The sequence below is a fragment of the Triticum aestivum genome, unplaced genomic scaffold (genome assembly GCF_018294505.1).
Source record: "Triticum aestivum cultivar Chinese Spring unplaced genomic scaffold, IWGSC CS RefSeq v2.1 scaffold43787, whole genome shotgun sequence".
In the NCBI taxonomy this organism is placed as follows: Eukaryota; Viridiplantae; Streptophyta; class Magnoliopsida; order Poales; family Poaceae; genus Triticum; species Triticum aestivum.
In genome coordinates this window covers 381-13,345 of record NW_025228964.1, presented here as the reverse complement: position 1 = coordinate 13,345, position 12,965 = coordinate 381, and the positions used below count along the sequence as shown (strand labels likewise).

Genomic DNA, 12,965 nt, shown 5'->3' with positions numbered 1-12,965 from the left:
TCCTCGTTCTCAGGAGAGGATTCTGCTTCAGAATCTGACAGCACCTGGCGCCGGGAGCTCCTTCGAGTTCCCGTGGCCTCCTTCTTGGCCTTCTTCTCCGTCACCATGTGAGGTGCCGGAACCAGCAGCCCCGTCAAGCAGGCGTCCACTGGGTCTTCTGGCAAAGGAGCCAGGCAGTTAATCTGCCCGGACATCTTCAGCCAGTCCTGTCAAAGGTTAGGGAGTTTTGGATCCCGCATAGAGTCAAACTATGAAAAAAGAGTCCCATAAAGGGTAAAATAACTTACCTCGTTGGCTTGACGCTGCGAGCTGAATTCGTGATCTTCGGTAGCGGATGCGGGAGCTTCGGCGCCCTTGAACAGCACCTTCCAGGCATCTTCATACGTAGTGTCGAAGAGCCGGCTCAAGGTCCGGTGCTATGCCGGATCAAACTCCCACAAATTGAAGGCCCGTTGCTGGCATAGGAGAATCCGGCGGATGAGCATAACCTGGACTACGTTAACAAGCTTGAGCTTCTTGTCCACCAGGTTTCGGACACAGGTTTGGAGTCCGGTCAGCTCTTCCGAATCACCCCACGTCAGGCCCGTCTCTTTCCATGATGTGAGCCGTGTGGGGGAGCCAGACCTGAATTCGGGGGCCACCGCCCATTTGGAGTCGCGCGGCTCGGTGATGTAGAACCACCCCGATTGCCACCCCTTTATGGTCTCCACGAAGGAGCCCTCAAGCCATGTAACGTTGGGCATCCTGCCCGCCAGGGCGCCTCCGCACTCCGCCTGTCGGCCGCCCACTATCTTCGGCTTGACGCTAAAGGTCTTCAACCATAAAGCGAAGTGGGGTTGGATGCAGAGGAAAGCCTCGCACACGACGATAAACGTCGAGATATTGAGGATGAAGTTTGGGGCCAGATCGTGGAAATCCAGGCCGTAGCAGAACATGAGCCCCTGGGCAAATGGGTGAAGTGGAAAACCTAGTCCGCGGCGGAAGTGGGTGAGAAACACCACCCTCTCATGGGGCCTGGGGGTGGGGATGATCTGCCCCTTGTTGAGGAGCCGACACGCGATGTCGCCGGACAAGTATTCGGCTTCCCGCAGCCTTTCGATGTGCCCCCCCGTGACGGAGGAGGCCACCCACTTGCCTCCCGCTCCGGACATGGCTGGAGAAGGTTGAGGTGGGATGTGCGAACTTGGGCGCTGGAGCTCGAATGCGCAGGAATGGATGAGCAAAGGAGGAAGAAGGCGTAGGTGAAAAGGTGGATCCTTATCCCCTTATATGGACGGACGAAGCTATGCGTCCCCCACCAGCCTGGTGAAACTCGCTTATCTCCCAAGCACCGTAAATTGATGGCGCGGTGGGGTTACCCACATCCGTATTGATGAGAATCCCGGAATAAGGGGGACATGATCTCTGCTTTGACAAGACGTGCCAAGGAAACCACCTCGCTAAACGTGCTGAGGTGGTACAGTAAAAACGATTCGAACGAAGACTTGGCCGTGGCGTGATGGCACGCTGCGGAATACGTCAGCAGATTGATTTTGTGCAAATATTATTCTCTCTATGGTGTTATGTGGAAACTATTTTGCAGAGCCGGACACTGTCCTTGTGTTCAAAATCTTCTATGAAGTATTCGGAGGAGGAACCCGCCTTGCAATGCCGAAGACAATATGCGTGCCGGACTCGTCGTCATTGAAGCCTGGTTCAGGGGCTACTGAGGGAGTCCTGGACTAGGGGGTGTCCGGATAGCCGAACTATCGCCGTTGGCCGGACTCCTGGATTATGAAGATACAAGATTGAAGACTTCGTCCCGTGTCCGGATAGGACTTTCCTTAGCGTGGAAGGCAAGCTTGGTGATACGGATATGTAGATCTCCTACCATTGTAACCGACTCTGTGTAACCCTAACCCTATCCGGTGTCTATATAAACCGGAGGGTTTTAGTCCGTAGGATGAACAACAATCATACCATAGGCTAGCTTCTAGGGTTTAGCCTCTCTGATCTCGTGGTAGATCTACTCTTGTACTACCCATATCATCAATATTAATCAAGCAGGAGTAGGGTTTTACCTCCACCGAGAGGGCCCGAACCTGGGTAAAAACATCGTGTCCCTTGTCTCCTGTTACCATCCGCCTAGACGCACAGTTCGGGACCCCCTACCCGAGATCCGCCGGTTTTGACACCGACACTCATCGTTATCTTTGCAAGCTAAAATAGCCGCAGAAGCTTCTTTATCAAAATTATAACCTTCAGGAATAACAGGCATGTTTTCATCATCAATTTCATCAACATGATCAGTTTCAATAATTTCTTTCTCTCTAGCCCTAGCAATTTGTTCATCAAGAAATTCACTAAGGGGCACAGTAGTATCAAGCATAGAAGTAGTTTCATCATAAGTATCATGCATAGCAGAAGTGGCATCATCAATAACATGCGACATATCAGAACGAATAGCTGAAGCAGGTTTAGGTGTCGCAAGCTTACTCATAACAGAAGTGAATCAAGTGCAGAGCTAGATGGCAGTTCCTTACCTCCCCTCGTAGTTGAGGGATAAATTTTTTCCTTAGCGTCTTTCAACTTCTTCATAGTGTCCAGCAGATATAAATCCCAAGTGACTCAAAGAATAGAGCTATGCTCCCCGGCAACGGCGCCAGAAATTAGTCTTGATAACCCACAAGTGTAGGGGATCGCAACAGCTTTCGAGGGTAGAGTATTCAACCCAAATTTATTGATTCAACACAAGGGGGGCCAAAGAATATTCTCTAGTATTAGCAACTGAGTTGTCAATTCAGCCACACCTGGATAACTTAATATCTGCAACAAGGTATTTAGTAGCAAAGTAATATGATAGTAGTGGTAACAGTAACAAAAGAGTAATGAAAGCAAAAGTAATATTTTTGGTATTTTGTAGTGATTGTAAAAATAGCAACGGGAAAGTAAATAAGTGTGAACCAGTAGATGGAAAACTCATAGGCAAGGGATCGGTGATGGATAATTATGCCGGATGCGGTTCATCATGTAACAGTCATAACATAGGGTGACACAGAACTAGCTCCAATTCATCAATGTAATGTAGGAATGTATTCCGAATATAGTCATACGTGCTTATGGAAAAGAACTTGCATGACATCTTTTGTCCTACCCTCCCGTGGCAGCGGGGTCCTAATGGAAACTAAGGGATATTAAGGCCTCCTTTTAATAGAGAACTGGAACAAAGCATTAGCACATAGTGAATACATGAACTCCTCAAACTATGATCATCACCGGGAGTGGTCCCGATTATTGTCACCTCGGGGTTGCCGGAGCATAACACATAGTAGGTGACTATAGACTTGCAAGATAGGATCAAGAACTCACATATATTCATGAAAACATAATAGGTTCAGATGTAAAATCATGGCACTCGGGCCCTAGTGACAAGCATTAAGCATAGCAAAGTCATAGCAACATCAATCTCAGAACATAGTGGATACTAGGGATCAAACCCTAACAAAACTAACTCGATTACATGATAGATCTCATCCAACCCATCAACGTCCAGCAAGCCTACGATGGAATTACTCACGCACGGCGGTGAGCATCATGAAATTGGTGATGGAGGATGGTCGATGATGATGACGGCGACGAATCCCCCTCTCCGGAGCCCCGAACAGACTCCAGATCAGCCCTCCCGAGAGGTTTTAGGGCTTGGCGGCGGCTCCGTATCGTAAAACGTGATGATTTCTTCTCCTTGATTTTTCCCTCCCTGAAAGCAAATATATAGAGTCAGAGTTGGCGTCGGAAGGTCTCCAGGGGGCCCACGAGGTAGGGGACACGCCCTAGGGGGGCAGGCGCGCCCCCCACCCTCGTGGACAGGTGGTGGGCCCCCTGGCCTTCATCTTTGGCGAGGATTTTTTATTATTTTTAACTAGATGATCCGTGGAGTTTCAGGTCATTCCGAGAACTTTTGTTTTCTGCACATAAAACAACACCATGGTAATTCTGCTGAAAACAACGTTAGCCCGGGTTAGTTCCATTCAAATCATGCAAGTTAGAGTCCAAAACAAGGGCAAAAGTGTTTGGAAAAGTAGATACGACAGAGACGTATAACAATGCCGAAGACAATGTGCGCGCTGGACTCCTCGTCATTGAAGTCAGGTTCAGGGGCTACTGAGGGAGTCCTGGACTAAGGGGTCCTCGGGCGTCCGGCCTATTATCCATGGGCCGGACTGATGGGCTGTGAAGACGCGAAGGCCGAAGACTGTACCCGTGTCCGGATAGGACTCTCCTTGGCGTGGAAGGTAAGCTTGGCGACCAACTATGAAGATTCCTTCTTATGTAACCGACTCTATGTAACCCTAGATCCCCCCGGTGTCTATATAAATCGTAGGGCGTAGTCCGGATAGCATATACTCATTATCATAGTCATACAGGCTAGACTTCTAGGGTTTAGACATTACGATCTTGTGGTAGATCAACTCTTGTAATACTCATATTCATCAAGATCAATCAAGCAGGAAGTAGGGTATTACCTCCATAGAGAGGGCCCGAACCTGGGTAAACATCATGTCCCTCGTCTCCTGTAACCATCGATCCTAGACGCACAGTTCGGGACCCCCTACCCGAGATCCGCCGGTTTTGGCACCGACAGTGACCTCAACCGTCTAGGGTGCTCAAACACCCAAGAGTAACAAGATCCGCAAGGGATTAGTGGGGGGAATCAAATTTCTCTTGGTGGAAGTGTAGATCGGGGCCTTCTCAAGCAATCCCTAGAAAATCAACAAGTTTGATTGGCTAGGGAGAGAGATCGGGCAAAAATGGAGCTTGGAGCAACAATGGAGCTTGGGGACGGCAGAGATAGTCAACTCGGAGAAGAAGACACCCCTTATATAGTGGAAGAACAAATCCAACCGTTATCCACCAACTCAGCCTGCGTATCACGGTACTACCGCAAGGGCACACGGTACTACCGCAGGGCCCCACGGTACTACCGCCTGTGCAGCAGAGACCCGAACAACCCAGATGCAAAAGAAGCAGAGGGCGGTAGAACCACTGGCGCGGTACTATCGCTCCCCCTTGCGGTACTACCACAAGGCAGGGATGGTCCAGATATTGGTAAGGCATAGACATATAAAAATACATCCGTCGCAACTTCCGCTGAGTTGGGATCTGTGCAAAAATCTGACACGGTAGTACCATAAGCCAGGAGCGGTACTACCGCGCGGGGTGCGGATGTAAAAAATTACATCCGCTCCTACTGCCTTGCCAGTTGCTGAGCCTGGCCAGAGCGCACGGTACTACCGCGCACCTGGCGCGGATGTAAAAAAATTACATCCGCCCTACTACCGCAATAGCAGCAGCGCCTGGCCTGAGGTCACAGTACTACCGCTCAAAGGAAGCGGTACTACCGTGGGCACTTGCGGTACTACCGCGCCAGAGGCCGGTACTACCACAAGGGCCTGTGGTACTACCGCTCCTAGGAGCAGTACCACCGCATGCCCCGGACCAGCAAACATGACATTTTTGCATAGACAAGAAAAGATGGAGGATGCTCCAAAGTGCCAAAGGAAAGGCGGTGCAAAGGAGAAGACGTGTACGTGATGATTCCACCCAAAACTTTCCAAAGAGGACCCCCTCTTAATAGTACGGCTTTCCTATGACTCAAATCCACCGAAAAGAAACGAAGAGCAACGCTGTCTTCAATAGTCTTCGGGGGGCACCAAATCGTCTTGTGCCTAGTGATGAAATATCTGAAATACTCAATGCACACGATTAGTCCGCAAAATTATTGTCATAAATCACCAAAACAACTAAGGGATAAATATGCCCTTACAAAGGGGGAATGGGGATGTAGCTAAAGACTGGCCCTACCAATGTCATAGACCGATCTACCACTCATCTGACCCTTGACGCAAAAAAGGCGTCAGAAGAGGTCAAAGTGAGGGGCGGCCCCAAGAAAGCACTCCCAGAATGTAATAAAGTTTGTTATATGCAGAATGCTGGCGGGGTTAAGATGATGAAGATGTATGCTGAAGAAAAAGAGAAGCCCCCGCACAAACGAATGTAGGGGGACCTGAGGCTTCGCCCGAAGAAGTCCAGGTGGAGGACACGCACGCTGGTCGGCTGCGCCGGAAACTCCTCCATTGATAAGGGGGTCCAATATGAGAGGTTGGATGGGAATGACCCCTCCGCCCTTAGCTTCTGGATCTACCCGCCGGAGATGATGGAGCGGGTCCATCGGCTGACGAAAGCATCAGAGTTAGGCTGCGGCTCAACGATGGCGCTAGAGCCATCCGCCTCCTTTCCGCTTCCTTGGTCACATGTGTGCTATGGGCGCCAGTCGAGGAACCTGATTGACTCATTTCTCGCCGCTAAGGGGAGGAAGAGACCTGACTAAAGACAACAAATGCCGCAATGGCAGCGAAGCGAAGCAGAGGTTCAAGGAGGAAGAGACAGGAGCAAAGATAACAAATGTTGCAATGGCAGCGGAGCGAAGTAGAGGCGAAGGAGGAATATGGGGGCGGAATGAATCCCACTCATTCCCCCAGCTGCTCTTATGACCCACTACGGGCAAGCCAAAAATCAAGGTGTCTCCGCACCCACGCGGCCCACGCCCGGTGGGCGGTTCCCATTTACGTCCAACATGCACGGGAATCTGGGCGGACTTGCCATAATGATTCAAGACCCGGCAAGCGTCGGTCTCCGAGCCAATTCTACTATTCACTGTGGTGGTTCTTCGGGAAAAGCAAAAGGTGGTGGCCCCTCACCGTCAAGACCAGAGTCAAGGCATGGAGGCCCATGACAGCAACAACGTCAAGATAGTAACGACCCTGAAGAATGGGCGCCAAATCTTCCACAGGCCGCCAAGGCGTTGGCGTCTCGACTAGGCTCCAGGAACACAAGAAGATAAGAAAGCCTCACGGAGGTCTCGCGACCCCGCCACGCTCGGGGGCTACTGACGGGGTCCTCTATCAGGGGTGGCTAACACCCAGGAAACCGACCTCATCAACCACAAGGGGCCCACCAGGCCCAGGACACGGTGCAAAACCCTAGGAGGCAAGACGACCTTCTTGACGCCCAAGACTAGAGGGCGGCAATGCCCAGATCGCATTTGGCATGTAAACCCTAGACCTCTCCTATCTATATAAAGGGGGGCTAGGGTACTCATTTATGATCGATCCTAAGATAGGAGAACTCTTGGTAGCAAACTCATACACCATTGTAACCCTTTGCACGAGGTATCCCTCCACTATGAATCATCAAAACCAGCAGAATGTAGGGCATTACTCTCCGGAGGCCTGGACCTGGATAAACCCCTCTTGTGACCTCCGGCCCATGACTTCCAGCTGTGCTTGGGCCCCTACCAAGGGATCTGACGAGAATTCACTCCGTCAATTCTCACCGTGGAAAATTGAGAAGCAGGATCATACCAAGAGTTCTTGTGATGAGTTGTGGTAAATTGTGGAAGAAGGCTACAACTCCGCGAACTCCATTGATCTCACTTTGTTGAAGGCTTACAACGAGCAACTGAACTCCACCGCACTCATGATGATAAGGAAGGGCCTATCCGCAAGTGAGAGAAGAGAGTACCTCAACATGAACACCACCAAGCAACTACGGGATGCTCTTGTTTTAACCAAGACCGGCACCACCACACTCTAGCAAACAAGATATGAAGTTGCCAAGAGTGAGCTGGACTACTTCGTGAGAGAGAAGGATGAGTCGCCTCAAGATCTAAATGAATGCCTAAATACTCTTGCTTCTCAAATTAAAAGCTTTGAGCATGAAAGGGGCGATGATGGTTTCACCATAACTGGTAAATTCCTTGTGGACAAGTTACTCACTGCTCTTGCTCCTCGCTATAAGAACATGGTTTGGTCCATAAGACGTGAGCATGGGTTCTCAACCATGACTCTCGATGATTTGATTGGTACCATCTTGCAATATGATGAGCATGAGCTCAATGGAAAGAAACAACTTGTTATGCAAGAAGGAAGTCAAAAAGACCAACCTTGCTTTGAAGGCCAAACATGTCCAAGTCGAAGAATCAAGTGATGATGATAATAAGAAGTTGACTCGAACGGGTGTCCCTCATGCAATTAAATGACACACGAAAGAGAAAATAAACCGTTGGGGAAGAAACATATGAAAATAACTGCAAAGGGTCGGGCACTGCATGGGTATGCAATTGCTTGCCAAATAAGAAAAAACCGGGCCCCTTTTGTGAAAAGCAAAATTGGAACAAACGAACAGTTTGGGCTGCAAAACAAGGGCTAGAAGAAGAAAGAAAAGGGAAACCTACCAAAATCCTCACAGTTGGCCCGAAACGTGGAAGAACAAGAACTCTCGTGAGATTATAAGTTTATAAAATGCCAATATTCATGTCGTTAAAGAAAAAAAAAGTCGCCACAACTCCTACAACTTGTAAGAATATTCATGTAATGAAAAAAAATGTTGATATACATAGTTTTTAAAAAATGTTTACCTCGGGTTGAAAAATTGTTTGTCGAATGTAAAAGTTTGTCACATGGTGTAAAAAAATGATCGTGCAATTATAAAAAAAAGGTTTACATGTATTTGAAGAATGGTGTCAACATCCATTAAAAAAGAGAGAAAAATAAAGTATTAAAAAAAACCAACCAGAATTTAATAAGAAAGGATAACCGATAAACTAGCAGAGAAAAATACACACAAAAAAGATATAGCATTTTCTTTCCCAAATATAGTTTTTCTTCTAGTGGATCCCCAAATTTAGTGCTGCCAAAAATAGAAGAAGAAAATAACAAAGTTGTAATAACCTGTTGAAACCTCCATGTTTTTTTAAAAAAGGAAAAAAAAAACTACCGAAATCTCCACGGAGTGCAATCCAGTTGGGCCGAAACCTCTAGGAACAAGAACTCTCCAAGAACAAGAACTGCATTGGGCTGGGCTGGGCCGGGTCGCAAGATTATAAGTGGGCGCACCCTCCCGACAGCGCAAGAAACCACACCCACACCAACTTTCCCCGTCTGTCTTTCTTCTCGGCGGAGGCGAACGACGAACCCTAGCCGCGCGAGGAACGCCAAGATCCCCAAGGTACGCTCACCGAAATCGACCGAAATCTCCACAGAAGTGCAATCCGATCGATGGTGTGTGTGCTGTGTCTCTATGGGGGCAGGGGGTGGGGGAGCTGGTGCCGGCCGTTGGTGGTGATTCGTGACGGACTCGTCATCCTAATCCCTAACCGATATACTGTTGGCAGGCCGGCGACGATGGCGGCGGTTCGGTGCGCGGCGAGGAGGCTCGGCGGCTCTCTGCTCCAGCGAACGCAGGCGGCGGTCGCGGAGGAGGGACGCCTGCTCGCGCCAAGCAGGCTCATGCGCTCCCGCCAGCTCTCCACCAAGGTCTCCGGCGAGGTATCTTACCCAAAGTTGACATCTTTATTTTTTCGCATCATGATTACGGCATCAAGACTCGATGTAGGCAGCCATAATCGAATTCTGTGCAACCGAAACAGCAACATCTACTAGAAATTGACATCTTTATTTTTTCGCATCATGATTACGGCATCAAGACTCGATGTAGGCAGCCATAATCGAATTCTGTGCAACCGAAACAGCAACATCTACTAGAAATTGACATCTTTAATTTTTCTCATCATGATTACGGCATCAAGACTCGATGTAGCCAGCCATAATCGAATTCTGTGCAACCGAAACAGCAACATCTACTAGAAACAAAGCAAGATTATTGAACCTGACCATCCTGATGCATGTTTCCTTCCCCCCTTCTTTGTTCCTGTGTTCCAAGTCTGTAATATGATATTTGCGTCTACTGAAGTTTGGTATACTTGATATGATAAAACTGGTTGCTTGTTTGGGCTGTGTCTCCGGCCAAACCTTAGGTGACCGTGCAGGGGAGGGAGGGAGGCATCTCCTTCTCATGTTTCAGGTGGATCATGCGTGTGTGCGTGTGCGTGTGTGTGTGTGTGTGTGTGTGTGTGTTTTGTTCTTTGTAGTCTATATCATGTGCTCCCTCCGTTCACTTTTGTAAGTCATTTCAGACAACTCAAAATGGGTTGTTTTATACATTGTCTGAAATGTCTTCAAGGTCTTATAAAAGTGAACAGAGGGAGTAAGAAAGACTCGGTGGTTTCTGTTACTGGAAATCGGGAGGCGACCTCTCTTTTATCAACAACAACAACAAAAAAAAAAAAAAAACCTGCCCATCCTGACGTACTGGTGCTTATCATTTAAGCAACTTATTTTCCTGTTTGATCCGAGAATGACTGTTTACTCATCCTTGCTGGCCTGCCCCAGCGATCGCAGGTGGCGGAGCGACACCTCCTCGAGCCAGGCAGCCTCATGCGCTCCCGCCAGCTCTCCGGCGAGGTATCTAAACCAAAATTGACATCTTTTATCTCATGATTTATCTGCCGACATCAAGGATGTAGCCTGCGGTAATTGAATTCTGTGCAGCCACTAGACTATAAACAAGAGCTAAATTACTTACTTAGCATCGTCATATGTACTAGAGCTTGTTTAATCTGACCTGAAGCTGTTGTACATCCTGACTTACTGGCAACAGGACTGCATGCGAATCATATCTTTAAGCAACCTTATTTTTCCTGGTTGAAGATGCCAGCATGATGACCTTTTTGCTCGTCCCTTTCGCATACACTGTAATTAGTTGCAACACATAAGATGGATGCTGCTGCGGCTTTGATATCTTCTGCTTGATGCACTCCCTAGCTAGTATTTCCTCCGTCCCAAATTACTTGTCTCAGATTTTTCTAGATACGGATGTATCTCACACTAAAACGTGTCTAGATACATCCGTGTATAGACAAATCTAAGTCAAGTAATTCGGGACGGAGGGAGTATGATTCTGTGACTTGATTTGTCCATATATACGGCAAGTATGATTCTGTGACTAGATGATAACCATGCACCATGCATTCTGCATGTACCGAACCTCACTTAACTGGCAGACAACACAGTATCCTTCTTAATTACGTAGTCCCTCCGTCCAGAATTACTTGTCGCAGAGATATGAATAAAAATGGATGTATCTAGAACTAAAATATGTCCAGATACATTCATATCTCCGACAAGTAATTCCGGACGGAGTGATTATTTAACAATCCTGGTCAGCGCTTACTTGATGATTGATGATGCAAAGCAAGCACACTGACCATTGTCCATGTGTATCAATCCAGCATGCTCGCAACATCCAGAAGAAAGAGGATGACTGCTGGGCGGGGTTCAATGAGACGCTAAAGAGGTTGGACGAGCTTCAAAAAAAGAAGAAACCAAGTGTCTTTCAGCAGTACGTAGAATATCGGAGGCCCAATTTCTTCCTTATTTTCCTGTTTGTTTGTTTGACAGGTTTCGATACATACATATAATCTCATTTGTCCTACCTCTCTCTACCTGCAGGCGCATGATATCCATCGACCGTGCGTTGAAGAGTTTGGTCTATGGATCTTTCAAGGTGACAGTTGTGTATGTGGCTGCTGCTACTGCTTTCTCTGGCAGTGGGCTAGAAGCGTAGCCCAGGCCGTTACCAAGGAAAACGTGTGAAGACGAGGTGGAAAAATGAGAACCAAAGATGGCCGCCCAGCTTGTTTTATGTTTAATTATGACCCCTGCAGTTTGGCTAGCTAGCACTATGCTATCGTACGCTGTGATATTGTGTGACATGGTATCATGTTATTATATCTCTACCTATCTATCTATTCGAGTAGATTCTGCATGAAACTGTAGCTTGAAGTGAACATGCTTGCAAGGTCACTGACGTGCATTGTTGGGCTCCTGTTTAGTGCTTCTGGATCGAAGTGATTGCAATCTACTCAGAAGTGCTCACTTTCATGACTGCCTTGTGTTTTTCCCTCCACCAGGGGGGCAGGCTACTCGTGTACAGATCCTTTCACTTCATGACTGCCCTGTCCTTTTTTCCTGTCACCAAGTGGCGGGCTTGTTTTAGCGCACTCTTACAAACCTGTTCAAAAACATGGGGAAACAAGTGCAACTTTAGAAGGCGCAACATTTCCCGTCATCATTCAAATAAATAAATGATCACTGCGAGCCATCTACCAAATGAGAACGCTGGCAAGTTTGTTCTACATTTTGCCATCTTCTTACTTTCTTTTTCTTAATGCTCTAGAGAGGTTCCAGATGTTCCAATCTTTTACTCCCTTCATCTCAAAATGCTTGTCTTGTAAGATTTGTCTTGATACGGATGTATCTAGAGACGTTTTAGTGTTAGATACATCCGTATCTAAATAAATTTAATACAAACTTTTTGGGACAAAGGTAATAGTACTTTTCTTATAATGCTCTAGGGAGAGGGGATAAAAAAAAACAGGTTTACTAATTCTCTCCCAGACGAGAATTTGTTAGGTCTCAACCGTATGATTCAGGCACCAAGATTTGTAATTTTCAGCCCCTTTTCATGTTGTTTCTTGTTAGGCATCACATGAGGTTGGTTCCTATTTACTCCCTCCGTCCCAATAATATAAAAACGTTTTTCAAGCTAACTTGGTGCAGTGTCAAGGGTGGACATGCTAGTTGGGCGCCCCCTTGAAATGTGGGGGCCAAGCGCGCCCCAACTGGCATGTCCAACCTCGTTCAACTAGCAAAACTGTATTTTTAAATACTTGTTTAATATTTTCCAAATACTCATTCAATATTTTTAATACATATCCAATATTTTTTAAATACTTGTTCAACATTTTTAATACATTTTTAATATTTTAAAATATTTTTTTCAACATTTTCTTAATACTTTTTTTCAACATCTTAAAATACTTGTTCAACATTTTTTCGAATACTTCCTCAATATTTTTCAAATGTGCATTTGAAGAGTATTTTTTAGGACAAATTTTATCTACCACCGGTGATAATGAGTAAATGACCACGGGTAGCCCAGCCGGCTCCCCCTGGCTCTTCGGAAAAATTATAGGCCGATCGAGCCCTCAAGGGTCCAAGACTTGGGGCCGCCTTCCCCTAGCCGGC

The 12,965-nt window shown here is 47.2% G+C and overlaps 1 protein-coding gene across 2 annotated transcripts; it reads left to right on the top strand.

Moving 5' to 3' along the window:
* The first annotated feature begins 8,893 nt into the window (after window positions 1–8,893).
* LOC123174766 (uncharacterized) lies at window positions 8,894–11,819 on the top strand. 2 transcript variants are annotated; one of them, XM_044590082.1, is made up of 5 exons: window positions 8,894–9,045; window positions 9,212–9,365; window positions 10,269–10,340; window positions 11,168–11,277; window positions 11,388–11,819. In XM_044590082.1, exons 2-5 carry the CDS (start codon window positions 9,222–9,224, stop codon window positions 11,500–11,502), a joined length of 441 nt encoding a protein of 146 aa, XP_044446017.1. In that variant the 5' UTR covers window positions 8,894–9,045; window positions 9,212–9,221; the 3' UTR covers window positions 11,503–11,819. The 2 variants fall into 2 exon arrangements, with proteins under 2 accessions (XP_044446017.1, XP_044446018.1); XM_044590083.1 differs by lacking the exon at window positions 10,269–10,340.
* Window positions 11,820–12,965: the final 1,146 nt, after the last annotated feature.